Raw genomic sequence first — 20,312 nt, 5'->3', positions numbered from 1 at the left:
CACTGAAGGGTGTCTGGAAGCTCCTACACCTTGACCCAGTGACAGCTGTACCTATGCTCCCTGGGCCTGTGGCTCAGACCAGTCACTGCCACACCTGATGAGCCAGGTATCTTTATTATCTCTGTTTCAGTGAGGCTGGCAGGAGGGAGGGTTCACACAGCTGACCCCTTCTGAAGGCGAGACAACAAGCCAGTCTGAATACAAAGCCAGATGCAGCTGTGCCACGCAGCTCACCACCCCTCCACCCCCCGAGACACGGCAGCCCGTATACCATACCCTCTCGGCTAGGCTGTTTCCAGAGCTTTTTTTTTTTTTTTTTAAGATTTTATTTATATATCTGACACAGAGAGAGAACCAAGAGAGCACAAGCAGGAGGAGCAGCAGTGGGAGACGGAGAAGCAGGCTCCCCGTGGAGCAGGGAGCCCAACTCGGGGCTTGATCCCAGGACCCTGGGATCATGGCCTGAGCCAAATGCAGATGCGTAACTGACTGAGCCCCCCAGCGCACCCCCCAGAGCTTTTGTTGATCAGAGATCCTGACCATAGCCCCTGAGAAGCTCAGGGACTCCCTGAATAGAGGCGGCAGCTGAGGCCCAGAGAGGGCAGGGTGGTCCTCAGATCACACAGCTTGAAGCCACTCATGTGCCCAGGGTGCAGTGGGGTGCACACCTACACAGAGAGAGGCTCCCCCACGTCTTGGGCTGACGGAAGCTGCCAGGAGAGCCCTGTGTGACCTCCTCAGAGGAACACTTCGTGGGGGAACAGAGACTGAGGACAGAGTCGAGTTCCATCCTGGAGTCCTTGAGATAGATGGGGAGGCCACCTGGGGGCCTGTTGGCTAACAGATGCTGGTGGGTTTGGCCTAGCAGGTGTTACCCAAGAACTCAGAGTGTCTGAGCTGGGAGGAGATCCTCAACAAGTCCAGCCAGGGTGCATTTGGGCAGACCGAGGTCCAGGGAGTGGGGAGACATGGCTGCAGGCTTGTGGCCCTTCAGAGGCAGAGCTAGAGCCAGACTCCAAAGCCACGGCCTCCCTGCTAAGGAGCGCTTGGGCCCCTCTGTGCCTCTCCCTCAGACCTCAGTAGCCTACTCTGCTTAGTACAGGCCCAGCTTGGGGGTGAGCTGGCCACTGCTGGGACCTAGGACCTGGGCAGAGCCTGGACATTGGGGGCTGTGTTGGAGTGGTGACCCTGCCTGGATGCAAAAATTACCTGAAGCCCCATTCCCCTGACCCCCACCTCACCCTGATGGCAAATGCAGCAGGTTGTCTGGGGATGCTGCTGGGGGCAATCCTCAGGGTCAGCAGGTCAGGTCCCCACTTCTGTCCCCAGGTACCTCGAGGCAGCCTCAAGCTGTCTATTCCCTGAAGGGTCTGCCTTGGAATTAAAGGCCGTCAAAGTGTGCTCCGAGTCCAGGTCTTGGCCTTTTGCACCTGGAGTTAGAGCAGGGGCTCAGCCCTTACCTCCTCCCCGGGCGCTGGGCTTGAGGCTGCAGGAGGCCTCAGGCACTAGAGATTCTGAGGCTGGAGGTCAGTAAGATGAAGGTAGCTTGGCCTGGCCTGGGTGGGAGAGCACCCACCTCCACCCCTGGCTGCCCGATGTGGCCCAGGCTGAACCCAGCACCCTCTAGCCAGGGCAGCAGCCCCACCCCCACCACATGCTCCTGGGAGCCCAGAAGAAGGGGTGTCAGGGCAGGCCGGCTCCAGGGAGGGCTGGGCCGGGCATTTCCTGCCGACGGGTGCCAGGCTCCAGTCCCCTGAAGGCGTGATTCTGTCATCTTAGTCAGAGGAAGTGAGGCAGGGCAAATGGGCAATGTGCGCACAGTGCCGCCGGGCCTGGCTGGGCAGGGTTGGGAGGACGGCGGCTGTAGGAGCCAGGGAGTGGCCCTCGCCCGGCACATCCCCTACAGCCATGCACATCGTGTCTGCCCCCAGCAGCCAGCCTACCGGCCAGCACCCAAACAGGCCACCCAAGACCAGGCCCCAGTGGCCACCAGCCCCTGACTCCAGGTCCCTCCTACCTGGTTGCTGAGTCTCTGCTCTGTTGCTCACCTGCTGTGTGGCTTAGACTTGTCACTACAACCCTTTGAGCCTTGGGGTTCTCATCTGTAAAGTGGGAAAACTGTGGAACCCATTACCCCTGGCTTTCCCCTGCCCCAATATCTGGAGCCCACCCTCCTAGTCTGGCTCATCCTCAGGACCAGGGAAAGAGCCCACCGGGGTAGAGTCCAGGGCCTCCTTGAGCAGAAGGGGCAACCCAGGCCCATAGTGCAGGATCCTCTCAGGAACTGGCTGCTCCTACAGTTTATGTCGAGTAGATGTGCCCAGTGGTGATCCCCCAGCCCTTGGCACCACTCCCGTGGCTGGGACCCAGACTGATGAGCCTTCCTGTCCTCCACGGGGTGGTGATTTATCCATACCATGCTGCCTGCAGGCTCAGGCTGTGGGCACCTGCCACGAGGCCACTCCTCAGCCCATGGCCTCTGCTTCTGAGGGTGCCTTGGGCCCCTGATGTGTGGATTCTCAGGCTTTTCTATGACCCAGCTCTGACTACAGTGGATAGAAGAGGCAGTTTCTGTCTAGTGCCCTGGTCTGGGACCTCTTCCCCATGGTCGCATCTCTCTCCCGCTGGAGAAGCCTGGCAAACCCTGGCCAAATGGAAAAAGAAGGAAGCCTGGGGCTCAGGGCTCCAACCCCAACCCCTAACAAAGGGAGGCGGGAAGTGAGGCTGTGTGTGCCAAGAGGGAGCCCTAGTCCTGTGGGCCTCTTACAACTAGGTGCTCTTGAGGGGCTGAGACTAGCTCAAGGACAAGCAAAGGTGGCCTGGAGCTAGCTCACACCGTGGAGGGTCACCGGGAGCGGAGGCCGGGCAGGGGCCTGGCGAGGACTGATGTGGAGAGACCTGTTTCCCCAGCACTGGCTGGAGCAGGGCCGCAGCAGGGAAGTCTTAGCCCACAGGGTCGCCGACACCCAGCCCCCTTCCGGCAGATGGGGGGACCGAGGCTTCGGGAGGGAGGGAGCCAGGAGCACGGTCGGGTGCGGAGCCGACAGGGCAAGGTAAGGAAGGCAAGGAGGGTGTCTGGGACACGCGCGACTGGGCCAGATGGAGCGAAGGTGTGGGGCTCTGGCCAGGCTGGTAGTCGGCCTCCCCGCGTGGCCTAGGCCTGGGCGGGGGCAGCAGGGCTCAGGCTGGCGGGCTGTTGATCCAGCCCAACAATGATGAAATGGCCCCTTTGTCCTGCGGCGCCAAAGTTGCTGTGACTGGAGGAGGCGTGACGTGAAAGGGTCATTGTTCCCACTTGGGCAGCCACTCAGGGAGCTGGAGGACCGACCCAGAGCAGGCTTCGTGCCAAGGCTGCAGCCCTGCCTGCTGCCTGTGGCAGTCAGAGTGGCCTGGGCTCTCAGACTCCTACCCATGGCCACCACCCCGCAGGGCCGGCCAGAGCACAGGTGTCGCCGACCACAGTGTCCTGTCCCCTCCCTCCGCTGAGCTCTCCAGCTGGGCTGGTACTGCAGATCGTGTTGGGATGCGGCCCCAGTGCTGGGGGCTAGGCTCTGCCCTGCAGCATGAGTGCGAACCTGTGAGGCAGGATGCCGTGGGCTTGGGGAGGGGGGTAAAGAAGGTGCTTTGTCCTGGGGCAAGAAACTTGCCAGTGACATTCACATCCTGAGGCTGTGGTCTAGGGAACCCTTTCCCCCAACCTTCAAGATGAGGGGCAAGAGGCCCAGAGAAGGGAAGTGGGTAGCCCTGGGCCATACGGCACTAGCTGGTTGGCTGATGGACTTCCGTTGCCTCTGGACCCTTGAAGTCCCCTCCTTGCTGGTACTCTTCTCCCGCCCCTCCAATCTGTTCTCCCCTCAGCAGCTGACCCTGAGGTCTTTCTCAAACCCAAACCTGATTAGATCCCTCCTTGGCTTCCAACTGTCATGACCCCCACACGCAGAGAAAGTTCAAGCTCTGATGCTGGCATTCAAGGCCTTCTCTGTGCAGTAGCAATCAGGGGCGAGAGGCCCCATCTACAGTTTGGAGTGTTCCTCAGCCACTGCATGGGAGCACTGACCACAGCAAAGGCTATTTTCTCTCTCCAGATCCAGGCTTCATTCCTTGTTTCCCCTGGTCCTGCCCCCTTGAGGGATCCCCCCTCCTCTGCTGCTCCTCAGGTCCAGCTGCCTCCAGCCTCTGGGGTTCAGGTGGAGAGCCAGGAGGGCTAGGCAGAGGTGGTCAGGAGGGGTTGGTCCAGGCCGGAACTGGAGCCCCTTCTCCTCACCCCAGGTGGCCCAGCTGGCTCCAAGGCTTAGAACTATTCTGCTCCCCGACTCGCCACTGCCCCCAGCAGCTGGCATCAGGCTCAGCCTGACCCAGGCTAATTAAACCCTCCCTCAGTCCAGGCGAGGCTCTGGCTCCAGCTCTAGACTTTTTTCCCTGGAGGGATGGAGCTAATTAACCGAGAGGGTTTAATTAATCAATTAGCGTGGCCTCCAGACCCCTCCACTTAGCTGTGGCAGTGGCAGATATTTATAAACAGGAGTTGCCAGACCCTTCTCAGGCTGGCTGGAACTAAACGGGAAGGCAGGCGATCCGGGTGGGCACGGAGGCAATAAGAACAGGGGCTGCAGGGGCAGGAGACCCAGCCAGGGGTGCGGAGACACCCAGTTCTGCCTCCTGGGCACCACCAAAGGCCTAAGCAGGTGCAGAATTGGCAACGCCTGGACGCATGAGGCTCCACAGTGAGCTGTGTCCTCCAGGTACACATCTATAGCCACAGGTCACACAGGCCTGACATCCAGACCCAGGCAAGGTTCTGGAAGTGCCCCGGACAATGGCCAGGGGGCTGATGACACTCAGCTGGACCCAGCACCCTGGCCAACAGGGCCCAGGGAATGGGGCTACACAGAAGGCCATGGGAGCCAGAGGAGGCACCAGAACACCAGCTCGGGGAAGAGGTCAGGGAGGCTTTCTAAAGGAGGAGGCATCTGAGCTTGGCTCAGGGAAAGAATAGAGAGAGGTAGCCAACTGAAGGGGGCGTGGATGATGCAGAGTAGTCCAGAAGGAGGAAATAGCATGTGCAAAGGCCCAGAGGCAGGAACAGCAGGAGGTTCTCCACCACAAGCCGTCCCGTCTCTGGGAAGCCTCCCAGATGAACTTACCTGTTAGAATTGGTGTCCCTGGTCTTTCTGCCCCTCCAGCCTGCACACTCCAGGACAGCCCTGACTCCACACTCCTCCCCAAGCCTCCTGACCTATTGTCAGCTCTCCTTCTCTACCTCTCCTGCCCAGTCCTGGGGAACCCACAGATGCATCCCAGTCCCTTCAGAAAGGGGCCTATAGACTCCCTCCTCTGAGATGCTACTTTCCTGGGGTTGGCATAGGTAGGAGACCAAGTGGTATCCAGATTGGCGGGGCCAAAGGCTCAAAGCTACCCTTTACCTCTCAGGCTGAGTTAGTTGAGAGGAGGGCGTCTCAATCCAGCCAGACCTGCACCCCAACCCCAGCACGGCACCTTTCAGGCTTCACTGCTCTGTCTTGGCTTCTTCCTCTGTGCATCGGGGATAATCCAGCACCTCTCTCTGAGGGCTGCTGGGAGGATCCATTGAGTTTATCATGTAAAGCTGGCAGGGTACCGTGGCCCACAGCAAGGGCCACATACATGTGCTGTTATTACAGTTCTTCCTGCCAGAGGACCAGATACTTAGCGCAACTCCAAGGCAGGGCGGCCGTGGGGGACAGCTGGAGGGGTTGCCCCAGGCAGGGGCTCCAGCTGAGGAATGGTTCAGCCCCCAGTGCTTTGCTGAGCCCCTGCTGGATGCCTGGCACCACCGACCGACACACGGCTTCTCCAAATCAGCTACAATAATAGCCAAGCATAAAAGATAAATGATCCTGCCTTTCTTTCAGAAACCAATTGGGAAAATGGAGCACAGGTGTTTGCCCCGGAAATGCCACTTCTGGGCACGAGGCCCAGAGAAAGAGCCCAAAATGCAGAAAACACGACACCCAGAGTCCTGGTCCAGAGGGCCTGATGGGACAATGAAGACCAGAGACAACCTGAGTGCCCAGTGACCAGGGAGGGGCAGTGGTGTCCAGCCTCTCTCTTTCCCAGGGCCAGGGGAGAGGGCTGCAGAGGCCTGGCTCCAGGGTTCTGAGGGAAAGCGCGAGCCAGGCCTTTGTTCCTGTTGTGCCCCAACCTGGAGCACCATCCTAAGCCCCCCAGGCTATGCTCTGTGGAGGAGAGAAGGGAAGTAGCTTCAGCCAGCCCAGGTGTCAGGCATGTGTGAATGGGGGATCAAAGGCGGGCTCGCCCACATGAGGTGCTGAGGACGGGCAAGACTTAGGAATTAGAGGTGCTGGACAGGAGGGGCTTTGGACAAGCAGGGTAGGATAACAGGCTGAGCAAAGGAATAGCGTGAGAGATTGAACTCAACGCCCTTTCTGACAATCCCAGGAAGACACCTAGAATTGTCTGATCGAACCAGCCTTGGGCAGGCTGGGAGCACGGAGGGATGGGCCATAGAGCTTGGAGCAGGGGCCAGGGCTTACCTGGGAGCAGACTATAAATTTCTCAGACCCCCATGACCGGGAGAAACTGTGGGAGAGTCCCCTAGGCAGGTAGATGGGAGAAGCAAGTGTCCTCAAGGGGCTGCAGCAAAGGAGTCTACTTGAGCAAGGGGGGGGCAGCCTGGCTCACCCCTCCCCAGTCAGGTACCCTGCCAAGGCCCTCCAGCCCTGAACTCCAGCCTTCTCCTTTCAGGCTGGTTACTGGCTCCTAGGCTACTCCTGATACCAGGCTATCCGGCCCTTGGGATGGAAGTGAAGGTCTGGGCCAAAATCCCTATGTCCCAAGAACGAGGGCCATCAGAGTCCTTATTCTCATTTTTTTGCCTGTGAACACAGGGTACTTGAACTGGGTATGGGGGAGGCCGGCCGAGGTCACCCAGCCATCAGCAATAGCTGCCTCTGGGAGATGGCCCTTGGTGGGGTGGTCACAGTTAAATTGGCATCATGATTCACATTCCCAAGGCCCTTCATCCTGCTTTCTACTTTTTTTTTTTTTTTAAGATTTTATTTATTCATGAGAGACACAGAGAGAGAGGCAGGGAGATAGACAGAGGGAGAAGCAGGCTCCTCGCAGGGAGCCCAATGTGGGACTCGATCCGGGGACTCCAGGATCACACTCTGAGCCGAAGGCAGATGCTCAACCGCTGAGCCCCCCAGGCGTCCCCTGCTTTTTACTCTTAGACCCATAGCTCTCTTCCCCCGCCACCTCACAAGATTTTTAAGTACTCTCTACACTCAACATGGGGCTCAAACCCACAACCCCGCGATCAAGAGTTGCACTCCATCAATTGAGCCAGCCAGGTGCCTGAGGAAGAGGAAACCAAGAGTCTGAGAGGGCTGTGCTGCCACCAGGAATATCTCCAGTAGGAGGGAGGACCCTGGTGACTCCTGCCTCTCTCTGGGTGTTCAATGTGTGGATACACATTGAGGGGTGGGGGCAGGTGAGTGGGAATGCAGACTCCAGTGGCCAGGGTTCCAACACGGACCCACACATGTCCTGGCTAAGACTCCTCCTTCGATGAGGCATGGCGGCTGCCTTTCAGGCCATAGACACGGAATCAGACAAGCTGGGGACTTCTGTCCACACAATGGGTCCTGCCTCCCATGAGTAGCCTCCACACTGCTGGTCCTGCAGGTGTGGCTCATCCTCTTCTGGTCCGTAGCGGTCCAGCCTCCCCTACCCTGAGTGACGAGCTCAGCCTCCCCACCATCCCCTGTCCTGCACGTTGCCCTTCAGACTGTTCTCCACTGAGTAGCTAGGGGATCTTTCTAGTGACAACCAGACCCTGTCAGCCCTAGGCTTAAAGCTCTTTAGGAGCTCCCTTGTTCTCTGGACCACACCTGGTTCCTCCCTGGCCCATCCAACCCTAGAGAAAGGGCTGCAGCTCCTCCTTTGCAAGCAGCAGGGGTGGAAGGACCTTGGGCCCGAGGACGCGCTGGTGTGGAAGGGGCCGGTGAAGATCCTATAGATGCACAGAAGCCACAAGGCAGATTATTCCCCTGGAGCTGTGGATGGGGCCCTGGGAAGGGGGTTGGCTGCCTGAGCAAAAGCTGTTCTGGTGGGCACTGGAGTCCCTTGTCTCCCGTGGAGGCTAATCTGACCCGGACAGAGACAACGGGGCTGAGGCCTCATCTTACCTCTTGAGAGCTGCTAATGATGGCCTTTCATGGCCTTGCCTGGGAAGGGATGACCTCACCCCGCCCGCGCCCTAATGAGAGGAGGCTGGAGTCAGAGGCAGGCGGTTCCTCCATCACTACGCGACCTGCTTGGGCTTGTCCTGTCTGAGAAACGAGGGGGCCGTGTGTGCACGCATGTGCACATGCGTATGTGTCTGGCCCTTCTCGGGGCCTGATAGAGAAGGCTCTCAGCCCGATGGCGGAGGCCGGATCTGGGTGAAAAGACACAGGGCAGCGGTGCGGGGAGGCCTAGCTTCTTCCCTGACTCACTCTAAGACCCCATCTGAGCCTCGTTTTCCCTATCTGTATGGGGTTGGGGGGACAGGACAATCCAGGCTCTCAGGTCTGCTGAGTATCAGGAGTTAGATGGGACCGATCCCAGAAGACCTCTGGGGGAGGTGAGAGGGCTGTGCTCAGGTGGAGTCCAGAGGAAATATATCAAATATCAGGACCCAGACATCCGTCATGCAACACAGGCTCCTGGGGTGCCCAGAGGTCGGCACGTTCCGACACCTGGTTCCCACATCAGGCTTTCCAGCTTAAGGGTTTGGTGTGGATGCTGGTGTTCCTGGCCACATCCAGACTGATGTAGAAGACGGCCCAATGCAGACATGGTGTCCAGAGGCAGGCCTGAGTGTGCCGGGCAGTGGCGATGTTAGGGGAGGAGGCAGGCTCCAGTGTGGGTTCGCTGCCCGCCTCCACCCTGCCCCATTCGTGAGGGATGACGATGTTTGCACCCTGGGGAGAGGCCCTAGTGGGTGGGGGGCAGCCCCTCTCCTGAGTGCTGCCTGCCCCTCCCCCAAGCTCAGAGCAGGATGCCCCTAGGAAAACATTCATCTCTTTTGTGGTCAACTTGTCAGATGCCCTGCAGGGGGGCTGCTCCATAGTTCTGCAAGTTCTTTCTCATGTCCAGCCTTAGTCACTCCTGCTGTTGCACCTGATTCATTTATCAGAGGACAAGCTGAGGGCCCCATTAGTCTGCCACCCAGCCTGACATCACCAGACTTCCCTCAGGCATGTTCCCACCCCTGGGGCAGCCCAGCCGGCACAGGAAATGGCTGGGGGATGAATGTGCCAGTGAGTGAGTGGCTCACATCTTCCTCCCATGAAAAGGCTGGGAAGTGGCTGGAAGGGAATGGAAGGGGGGGCACTCCTGGGGCCTGGGTTGGGATGAAGAGAGACACAGGAATCCAAAGGGAGGCAAAGGGGTGTCAGAAGGAGAGATGGGACTGAGCACCCAGGAGCTAAGCAGATCAACCTCAGAGAGCTGGTTCCTGGTGCTCAGGGGACACCGGCATCCAGGGCTTCAGCCAAAGGTGGCTTGGGACAGACAGCGCCATGGGGAACAGCACAGCAGAAACAGAGTGGAATCACAGGAGCTCAGACCAGGAGACAGAGCAAGGGCCCATGAGGTGGCACCTGGGAGCTGGAGGAGAGACAGCCGTGCAAGTTTGGCTGAGCCCGAAGTCTGCCCCGCCATGACGTGGTCCTCTGTCCCCACCAGAGACAAGCTGAAGGGAACCGCAGCTGAGCGCGGTGCTGAGGTGCAAATTCCCTCAGATGAGGACACTGAGGGCCGGCGAGGCCACCTGGCCTGAGGTTGCACAGGAGGTAAAGCCCCCTGGGCCTCTACTTGAGGAGCTGGTTCAGGAGGCAGCACTGCTCCCACCCCCCACCCTGTGCTTGGGCACACTGGCACTGCCAGGCGCTTACTCGGCCTGTCGAGGGCCCAGCCCCCAGCCCGGCACCCGCGGGCTTCCCCGGCCCCGGCCAAGGGCAGCGAGAGGGAACAAAGGCCCAGTCTCTGCTTGCTCAGGCCCCCACCCCCTTGCCTGCCCCTGGCACAGAAGGACCAGGGCCCTGAGGGAGCCCAAGGGCGAAAGCAGAACCCGCCCCTTTGCCAAGGCTGTGAGAAGCCCCCTCCGCCTCCCCCAGGCCTGCTGGCTGCACCAGTGTTCCCCCATTCTAAAGCAAGCTGAGGGGGGCAAGAAGCTAGTAGCCACACATCTGGGATTGGAACCACAGGCCCTTTGCTTGAAGAACATGCCCTCTACCCCTCATCATACTCCTGAAGTCATGACTGTGCTCTGGTTGAATGTAACATGGTCAGAGGTGTCAGGGACAAAAAAACAAGTAGAGCCCGGGAGTCTTTGGAAAGGGGAAGAGTTGCCCTGACCCACTGCACCTGCCTACTTGCCTGCGGCCAGCCAGGTGGTGGTCACCGCAGAAAGGATAAAGCCAGAAGACAGGCAGAGATGAGGAAATGGAGTCAGCACCTAGTTCCTGCCTGAGGCTCACTCAACCCAGTCAGAGGCAAAGGAAACGTAAATCCCTCCGAAGTTCCATTCCACATGGAGCTAGGTCACCCACCGAGGGCCTCACATCCCCAGGCCATGGCCACCATCCTTCCTCCAGCCCCCAGAAGGGCTCTGCATGGTGGGTGGACGCTCACTTGCTCTGGAGAAGCCAGGCATGGCCAGTTCCATCCTGTAGGCCCAGACCAGGAAACCAATTAAACATGCTCCTCGTGCCCCAAGCACAAAAAGCACAGGGTATCTGAGTGTGAATGATTCCACTTCACAGATGGGAAGAGAGGCCAAAGGGTTTGAGTGACCTGAGGCTGCCCAGCTCCTGGGGAACAGAGCAGGGCTGACCAGTCACTAGCCAGGTTTCATATTCCACAGGCTTCCCAGGGACTATGGGAGGGTGGGAGTTGAGAAGAAGGATGAGGTGAACACACACCTCTGTTCCACGCACAAGAGCAAAAAGAGGAAAGCTCAGAGCCCCAGGGCCCAATCAAGAGCCCAGAGCCCTGAGCAAATCTGCCCAATGTCCGAGTAGACAGCCCTGAGGGATTCAGGGTGAGCAGGGGCCCAGTTGTGTGACCTCAGTCCCCCAAACCTCTCCAAGCCTCCATCTCCTGTCAACCAATCAGCAGAAGCCCATGGAGAAAGCCCTGTGGTCTCTGTCGATAGCACCCAAAGGCTGGGGAAATGCCATACCTCAGCTGTCTCCCCCAAGGCCCGGCCACTCCTCCCCCTCCCAGCCCAGCAGATCACCCAAAGTAGGTGCTGGAATGCTGCTCCCCCACCAACCCCCGGCCCCAGGCCCTTACTGGACACCACAACTTGTTTTAAAGAAAAAATAATATTTATTTGCAATATAAACAAAGTCCCGTTGCTGGTTCGGGATATATATATATGTATGTGTGTGTGTATACACGTATGTTGGGTCACAAATTTTCCTTCATAAGATCATAAAGCAAAACTGGCCACCCTCCTGGCATACTCTCATTTACACAAATCTGATGCATCTTTCCAGGTTTTTCTTTCTAAAAGTAAAAAAGAGAAAGAACCATGTACAGCATGGAAGCTTTTTGTCAATTTCTCGACTGTGGCAAGATTTTAATCCGCTGCCTTTAAGAATCCCTGAAAACCGCCCCGTGAGGTAAGACGCAGTGGGGCAGAGCTTCCGTGGCCTCGCTCACACACCAGGTACTGGCTCACTCAGGGACCCCAGCCTGACCACTCCCCACTCCCTGGGCCCCTGTGCCGTCCTGACACCTGGCGGGACGCAGGCTGGAGAAGGAACGAAACTGGAGGAAGATAACGGAATCCGTGGCTTTGTTCTATGGATCCTGGGAGGGGGTGGACAGAGCCCCATACCCCTTTCACTTGTCCATCCTTGCCCCTTCCGCCCCTGCCCTGGGATTGAAACGGGTGCGAGTTTCCTGGTAGTAGAAGGCATGGGCAAGATGAGTGCAGGGCAAGCGTCCACGGGACAAGGGGCCTAGGAGTGGCAGCTAGACCGAAGCAACAGCCAGGGTGAGGGACAGGGCTGGGCCTCCACCACCTAAGCTTCCCCCAGCCCCTGGGCCTCCTCTCTCAGTCACAAACAAATGGGGAGAGAGAGAGAGAGAGAGAGAGAGAGAGAAAGAGAGAGACAGAAGTAGTGGGTACGTAGAAAAAGGGCCCGGGGCCCAGGCCCTCCTACGGGCTGAGCCCAGAGGGCTAATGCTACTGCTTGGCAGCCCCCCACAGCCCCACCTCCGGTAGGGGTGGCAGCAGAGCCTCCCATCTCCTGCCTCAGGGAGGCTGCAGAGGCCGCTGGAGGGCAGAGAACGCACAGGCCACACACAGCCCACCCGGCAGCCCAGCAGTCACGTCTTGCAAGTACAGTGCCATGGGGCTGGGCCGAGAGACGTGGGCAGGACTGGGGGTCTGGTGCCGAGAGAGCAGCAAGCCGCCCCTTCGAGAAGGGCCTGCTGCAGAAATGGGAGGCTTCACACATGTGCAAAACGCATTTGGTCAAGATCAACATGGGGTTTGTCTTTTTCCATTAAAAACAAAAACAAAAAAAACCAATCATTGCTTTTGGAAATAGGAAGAAAAACAAAACTGAGAACACTTCTCTCTCTCAACGGATCAGGGAAGGGATGAAATACTGGTTTATACAATCCACTGTTGCATGTAGCCTGAAAATAACACTTTTCGTTAAAAAAGAAAAATCGAGAAGAGCTTGAACACTTGCCATGCTCCGGGGAGCTTGGATTTACCTGCCAAAAGTAAAAAGTAAACTCAGGTCCGTGGATGTGTCTTTAAAAAAACAGCCAAACTGGCCGGGCCATCTGCCGGTGGAGTATCCTGGGACAAGGGTGAGGCCCCACCGGCCTCCCGAGGCCATGCGTCCCAGAGCTCAGGGCCTCCCAGGGATGTCCTGTGGAGAGAGGCCTTGCTGCAGGGTCCGCCCCCTCCGGGCACTGAGGGAAGCTTGGCCACCCACCAGCCTGGGCCTCTGGGCACAGGCCATGGCCCACGATGTCTAGGTTCTGGCTGGACGTAGCAGGAGTGGGCCGCCCACCTGGCTCAAGGTGGGCGTCGGGAGGGGCCGGCCCCGCCCACCTGCACCCAGCCTCACGTGGACTCCAGGGTGTTGAGCGGGAACAGGTTGTGGTTGGTGGGCGTGGAGAAGTAGAGCTGCTCGCTGGGGGTATGGTTGTCGCACGGGCTGCTCAGCCCCAGCGTCCGCTCGAAGTCCAGCAGCTGCCCCATAAAGTTGAAGTTGGGCGAGATGTTGGACTTTTTTCTCTTGACGAAGTCGTAGGCATCGTTGAGCGACAGATTCATCTTCTGCATCAGGTAGGCCACGGTGACTGTCACCGAGCGGCTGATTCCTGCTAGGCAGTGCACCAGGACGCCACACTTCTTGGAGCGGGCCTCATCTGAAACACACAGGCATGGGTTAGGAAGGCGCCTCCTCCGGGGAGCTGGAGTGGTGCCAGGGCGCGGAGGTTGGCATAGTCACTAGCTGGCGCTGACTGATTCTTGGGGGACCTGGTGGAGGCCCACAAGGGTGGAATGGCAGTTTGAGGTGGAGGTCAAGAGCACGAATGTGGAGAGGGCGCTGCCATGCATTAGCTTCAAGTCACTCATGTCCCGGGGCCTCAGTTTCCTTATCCATAAAATGGGCCCCCCTGTTCACAGTGCTCTTGTAAGGACCTGAGCCAAGAGAGGGCTCTCTGAACACTGGCACCAGTGATGGTCACAGTCGCTGCTCGGACCACTACTGCGACAGCTGACTGCCCGGCCTGTGCCGAGGGGGTCACCCGTGTCCTATCAGGCCATCTGCACCACGGTCAGCAAGTTCATTTTATAAATGAGGTCACAGCCACAAAAACAGAGTGACAAGCCCAAGACCACAGAGAGGCTCCTCCTAACTCCTAGCACACCACTGTCAGCCCCTGGCCTGGCAGCAGAGGCCGAGCTTGTTCTCCTGGGGCTCCTGTGGGGACCCTTGCCGAGGGCTTCCTGGGAACAGGCCCAAGGGAGGCCCTCGAAAGGGAATGGGGGGCCCAGCCCTACACTCGGCGCTGCCCTGTCCCCCACACCTTAGCCTTACTCCTGCACAGCCAGCGACGGGCAAGAAGGCGGCATCTGAGGTTTTACAAGGGAGGCTAGACGAAGTGAGCCTCCGCTCTCACTTACGGGACTTCCCAGCAGACCCCTGCACCGGTGACATTCCCACCACAGCCAACCAGGTTCTGCGGACCCTCCCAGCTTCTCCCAGCGCCGCTCTCCGACTCCTCTGCCTGACATCCAGTAGGAGCTCAATAAACACTGGCAGAGCCACTGAACAGCTCAGTCCTGTAATCACTCCTCCCGGGGCCCAGGGACTGCTGCCTCTCCCCGTGCCACAGCTGTGCCAAGCACGGAGATTAACAAGAGGCAGCTCTCTGGGGCACTCAAGGTCCCCACACCTCTCTGATTCTGGGCCCGATGGGCGCCCAGGCACACAGTGGGCACTCAATCAGTGCACCCCCACAGGACGCTGCACAGGTTCCCAAGTTGTTCAGCCCCTAGTGCTCATTTGCTCTGGCAGAGCTGCCCCTCCTCACCCACTGGAAGGATACCCGGGGCTAAGTGTGCAGGAGGTACTTAATCCAGATTCAGGGACTGCCTGGGGGCAAGACTAGCAGGGGAAGAGAGAGATGTTGTAGCTTTGTGCAGAGTCCCGTGGTCTGACCTTGAGACTTGGGGCTAATGGGGTGGTGGAGAGGAGTCTCCAGGAGGAGGGGACACACCAGGATCTGGGGAACGCTTGGCCCCCAAACCCACTCCCGAGTGATCCAAAGTGAAACTGCTTCCGCTGGCTTTATTTTTAGCCTTCTCAGGGTGTGGCTGAACAGTGTGGGGGCTGGGGCTTGATCCTGTCCCGCTAAGTCCTAGGGGATGCTTGGGCCTCTAGTCCTTCACTTGTCCCCCCACCCCTATATCCTGTTCTGTCCCCAGATGCAGAGGGGCCTCTCGGAAGGATCCAGGCACCCATGAGCCAGGCTCAGCCCTGGGAGTCTGGAGTCCCCCTCTCTCCTCCCGTCTTGCTGGGGGAGAGAGTGTACACTCAGGTGGCACCCAGAGACCTCCTGGCCGTGTCCTCCAGGGCAGAGCTGGGAAGCTCCCGACGCCCCAGTCCCGGCCCCTCCCCCAGGCCTCAGCTTCCTTCCTTCCTCCCAGCCAGGCACCTAGTTTTGGTTCCCAGTAAGCGGATGAGGCGGGGAAGCCTCCCACTTCCTGTTATTAATGCTAGCCCGGCCCAGCTGACACCAAAACGCCCTCCACTGGACACAGCCGCCAGCAGGAGATGACTACCCAGGCCACCTCCTCTCTGGCACTGGAGGCTGGGCACAAACACGGGGTCACCATGCTCAGAGAGCCACAGGTTTACATTCATCCTTCCCCACACCCTGAGTAAGAGCTGGGCCAGGAAGATGGCCTGCAGTCTAACAGCCTCCAGCTGGCCACAGAGGAAGCAGGACGGGGAGGGCAAAGATAAGGCAACTCGTGGAGCTTGAGTCAGCTGGGGAGGAAGGGGGCTGAGGGCTCTAAGCGAAATAGCAGAACATACTGCTCTGGGGGAGGTTCCCCTATACTCGAAGCAAGCCCCACTGGCTGCCGGGAGCATCCAGGGCCCTACTGAGCCACTCTGGGTCACCACATTCCAATAGCTGCCCATTTGAGGTCAGCTTTTGGCTCCAGGGCTACCCTTCAACCCCCTCAGGTACAAAATAAAGTCCAAAGAGGCACTGTGCAGCCCCCTCCTGGAAAACATGTGTGCTGAGGCGTGATGCAGAGCAAGTAAGACCTGTGGGAGGTCTGAGAGCTGTGATGTTTCAGCTTGCTGAGCCCAAAACAGCAGAGCCAGAAAAACACAAGCTGGACAGTAGAGTCCATGGGGTGCCAACAGTTGGGGGGTGGGGGAATCCAGGACTCAGGGGACTGCTCAGGTCCCGAGGGCCCTGGTGACTCACAGCAGGCATGGGTTCGGCCACGGGTGCAAGCTGGCACATGCAGGGCACACACAGGCTCCGACAGGCCCCGAGGTACCCAGTCAGGCGCCAGGGACACCCAAGTCCCGTACACACCTCGACGCACCTGCCCACCAACCCCACCCAGAGCATAGCGACACCTACCAATGAAGCTGATGGCCTCGGGAAAGAACTGGGAGAGGTTCTGGCTCCAGTGGTCGGAGATGGGGATCTGCTTATAGGTGAACTCGCCACCATGCTCAAAGGCGTTGGGCAGGTTAGGCGTGACGTTGAGGATATACTTGATGCCGTACTTGCCGAGCACGTCCAGGTTAGTGGAGTCCTTGGCACAGCCGAGGTAGAGGTAGGGCAGGATCTGGACGGGGAAGGCTGGTTGGCTGGATGGCACGGGGCTGCCGTCCGACTCGGTGGCACTGCTGGGCAGCTCTCGGTCTGATTCCCCGTCTGAGCAGTCGGAGCTGATCCGCAGGCCCCCCAGGCCCAGCACTGAGGTGGGTGGTGAGCCACTCGGTGAGGACGAGCTGTCCACGTTGGTCTCGCAATGCTCTGAATACTCTGTCTGGAACTTGTTGAAACCACCTGTGGCCGGGGTAAGAGGGCCTGGGTGAGAGACTGCCCATGCCACTGGCCGATGCCCCCAGACCAGTGGGCTGCCCAAAACCAACAGTGGCCAGGGCTGCCCCTGTCAAGCGCTATGACACCACCAACGGCCAATATGGGTCCTGCCAAGCATATTACACGTGTACCGTGTTCTCTACATCATCCATCCAGTGACCCACTTAGAATGGGAAACTGAGGCCCCAGGAGATGAAGTGACATGCCTGAGCTCCATACCCTGACCCATAAGGCTTCAGGGTCCCAGCCATATCACCAGCTTTAGGGCACTTAAGGCCAGGCCCCAGCTCATTTCTCTTCCACAGCTCCCATGCACACCTGGCACCCATGGGTGCTCCATAACCACTAAACGGTAAAGGAAAGCAGACAACCCCATCTCGACTCAGCACCTGTGGGTTTATGAACCACTCTTACAGATGAGACAGCGGGGCCAGAGCTGGGTCCAGGTCCGTTACAGGTCCATAGAGGGCCTCCGGTCCTTGTCCCTCACCCCCAACCACGGTCAGGGCGGGCAGCGTGAAAGCACTGGTTGGCTCTTTCCTCTCACAGTGGCAAGTTCGTAAAAGGGGTCCCAACTCCACCTCTCCCCCTGAGAACTCAGGACCCTCAGCCTTAGAAACACAGAGGGGGAGGGCTGCGGGGGCTTTACACAGCCGAGAACCGGGAGCGCCTTGCAGCTAGGATGGGCCCTGCGCCCGAGGGTGCCGCAGGCCTCCCCTCCCCTCCCCGCCTGCCCGCCCGCTGCCAGCGAGAGGCCATTTTGGAATGTTAATTGGAAACACCGGCTGCAGCCACTCGCCCCCCAGCTGCCTCCCCCTTCCACAAGCTTTAGGGCAGTAGGCTGGGGACTTGGGGGTCCCGGAAAGCCAGGGCAGGGGACGCTGCTTATAGTCCTGCCCCAAGTGCCTCTGAAAGGCTGTGACCCCCAAGTAGTGAGACCAAAGCGGGGATGCCCGGAGTCCCCCCACCCAAACGTCCCCATACCTTGGGGGTGGGGATTAATGCTGCCAAAGGCTCCTATATCCTGACCCTGGTCTTCCAGGGACACACACTCTAGGCTGGAGGAGCTGGACATGGGTGCCCTGTCATCTCTGGGGTCCCAGGAGGCGGCCCCTTCCTCGCTGAGGGGCTCAGCAGGAACCTAGGCGCTGCCATGGTCCCAAAACAGGGGGGGAAACAAAAAGGAAAGCCCAGGCCGGGAAAGTTTGTTCAGCCCACTCGAATCGTGCCGAGAAGGTGGTGCAGAGGGGGCCCTCGTGCCAGTCTAAACCCTCACCGCGGGGGCCGAGCTCCCGGTAGAGGCGGATGCGAGCCGGGGGCGACGTGGCGCCGGCCAGGCAGGCGTAGCGCATGGAGAGAAAGCAGCCTCCGGCGGGGGCGTCAGGGAGCCTCGGGAGAGCCCCAGTCCCGGACGGGGGTCTCAGTGCTGCCCTCACCTTGGAGGTAGTAGGCCTGGCAGCCGTCGTCGCGCAGCTTTTGCAGGAGCAGGCCAAGCACCGAGGCGGGAGCGCCGGGCTCCGGCTGCCACTCGGCCGTGGCCTCGTCGTAGAGCAGCACGGTGGCCGCCTTGCAGCGCGTGGCGAAGCGCTCCTTGTCGGCGTGGTTGGGGATGATGGAGCGGATGGGCAGGTTGCCCTTGCGCAGGCGGCGCAGCATGAGGCCCGGGATGGCCAGGTTGATGGCCGTCTCGATGTGCGACGACTCGAAGAGCTCGTGCGGCCGGCAGTCGAGCAGCAGCAGGGACGCGCCGCCGCGCGCCTCCAGCTCCTCCTGCAGCCACTCGGCGCTCTTGCAGGGCATGGCCCCCGCACCCGTCGCCGCTCCCGCGCCGGTGCTAGTGCCGGACCCGGGCCCCGCACCGGGCTCCGACCCCGCCCCGGTGTCCCCAGCAGCCGACGCCCCCGAGGCCGACATGTGCGCCCGCGCTGGGGGGCCGCGGAGCTGGTTTTTCATGGGGAGCGCGGGCGGCCCGGGGCAGGGGCCGGGCAGCCCTGCCCTGGGACGGCGCCCCGGCCGCGCGGGCCCCAGCCGCGTCTCCGGGCGCCCGCCTCCCGCCGAGCTGCGCGCCCGCCGCCCCGGCCTCCCGGCCTCCGTCCCGCCCGGCCCTCCGCGCGCGCCGCGGCCTGACAGCCCCAATTAAACGGCGGCTCCGGCGGCCGCGCGCCGAGGCGTCCTCCGGGGGGCGGGGCCGCGGGGCCGGCGCCCGGGCTTAAAGGCGCCGCGCCTCCGCCGCCCCTCCCCGCGGAGGACGCGGGCGCGCGCGCAGAGACCTGCGCCCGCCGGGGCCCTCGCCCCAGCTCGGCGGGAACCTGGCTAGGACGCGTCTGGGATGCCTGGCCGAGCCCCTTCCCCTAAGCCCGCGCTCCCAGCTCCGCCGAGTCCTACCGTGAAGAGCTGCCTTAGGGGCGTCCTGCGCCCGGCATTCCTCCCCTCCTGCACTGAAGCAGAGTCTCCCCCGGGATAGGGCGGCGGGTGGGGGCGGTCACGCTGAGCCAATGTCCCCTCCTCCTGTCTGTCAACCCCATTCATTCATTTTCTCAGCGAGCTCATTCAACAAATGGATACTGAACGCCTACTACGTGCCAGGCACCGTGCTTAGGAGGTCACCGTTTCGGGCGACTGCCCAGTCCCTACGACGGCCACAGGCTACCCCTGGAAGGGGGATCCCACCCCAGCCGTCCAGGTGGGGAATCAGCAGACAGGGGGCTGGAGGAGCAGCAGGGCCCCAGGGCCGCGCCACACTCCGCGGGCAGGACTGGAGAGATCCTGCAAAGGGCTAGACGCCTAGGAAGAGCGAGCGAGCCCTTTAAGAAGGCTTTACCCGCGGGGAGGTGACAGGCGCCCAGCGAAGCGCCACGTGACTTTTCCTCGGGGGCGGGTGGGAGGGGCGCTCTCCTTTATCGGCCCCTCTGCCTCGCCAGCCCCCTCCCCTGCGCACCAACCACCTTGCGCCGGGGGCGGGAGTGCGTCGCGCAGACGGCCAATCGCGGCTGGAGGAGGCGGTGGGGGCGGGGCGGGGCTCGGCTCGGCCCCGCCCCGCGCAGGGGAGGGGGCGGGGCCTCCGCCGGCGCGGTGTGTCGGCTCGCGGGCGGCCGGGCGGGGCGGAGGAGGTGAATAGAGCCGCAGGTAGCCCGGGAACAAAGCGGCTCGACTGGAGCGGCGCGCGTGCGCACGGCGTGCCGCGCTTTCCCTCCGGGGCCTGTGTCGTCTGCCCGGGGAGGGAGCTAGCGCGGCCCGTTCCCCGCGGGCAGGGTGCCTCACTCCGCCCGAGGCGGGTCGGCACGCAGCCGCTTTGCCTGGACAGAGCCCAGCAAGCCCATCACAGATCTGGCCCGCTAAGAGGGTGCTTCTCCGAGGTCGGGCTCGGCTGGCACTCCGGGTGGCTGGTTGTCAGGGATGGACGCAGCGCTTGAAAAGAGGCCTGAGCAGACCCACGCGGGAGGGGAGCTGCTGGCGGGTGAATCATTCCTCAGCGGGCTTGTTGCGGGCTTGCTGGGGCTTCGGGTACGGCAGTGCCTGATGAGGAATTGGCCACTGCTCTCAATAGTGGGGGCGCATCTGAAATGGGAGCCTCCACTGTGTCCTCGCAGTCCCTGCCCCCCCATGTAGGAGAAAGAACCTCCCTGGACAGAGGAGGGAGGCCCTGC

General features: G+C 60.6%; 1 protein-coding gene across 1 annotated transcript; it reads right to left on the bottom strand.

Moving 5' to 3' along the window:
• Positions 1-11,356: 11,356 nt before the first annotated feature.
• DUSP7 (dual specificity phosphatase 7) lies at positions 11,357-18,745 on the bottom strand. The gene is made up of 3 exons (XM_025456059.3): positions 18,102-18,745; positions 16,195-16,629; positions 11,357-13,449 (listed from the first exon to the last, which is right to left on the bottom strand). Exons 1-3 carry the CDS (start codon positions 18,616-18,618, stop codon positions 13,142-13,144), a joined length of 1,260 nt encoding a protein of 419 aa, XP_025311844.1. The 5' UTR covers positions 18,619-18,745; the 3' UTR covers positions 11,357-13,141.
• Between the last annotated feature and the right edge of the window lie 1,567 nt (positions 18,746-20,312).

The sequence above is a fragment of the Canis lupus genome, chromosome 20, assembly GCF_003254725.2.
Source record: "Canis lupus dingo isolate Sandy chromosome 20, ASM325472v2, whole genome shotgun sequence".
Taxonomy (NCBI): Eukaryota; Metazoa; Chordata; class Mammalia; order Carnivora; family Canidae; genus Canis; species Canis lupus.
The sequence above is the reverse complement of the archived record's forward strand: the minus strand, read 5'-3'. Positions and strand labels throughout refer to the sequence as shown.

Excerpts from the sequence above, each read along its gene's own strand:
- DUSP7 (XM_025456059.3), bottom strand. The coding sequence starts at position 18,618 with ATGAAAAACCAGCTCCGCGGCCCCCCAGCGCGGGCGCACATGTCGGCC. Across the intron at positions 16,630-18,101 it reads CCAGGCCTACTACCTCCAAG|GTGGTTTCAACAAGTTCCAG; the intron begins GTGAGGGCAGCA and ends CCCCGGCCACAG. Across the intron at positions 13,450-16,194 it reads CGAGGCCATCAGCTTCATTG|ATGAGGCCCGCTCCAAGAAG; the intron begins GTAGGTGTCGCT and ends TGTGTGTTTCAG.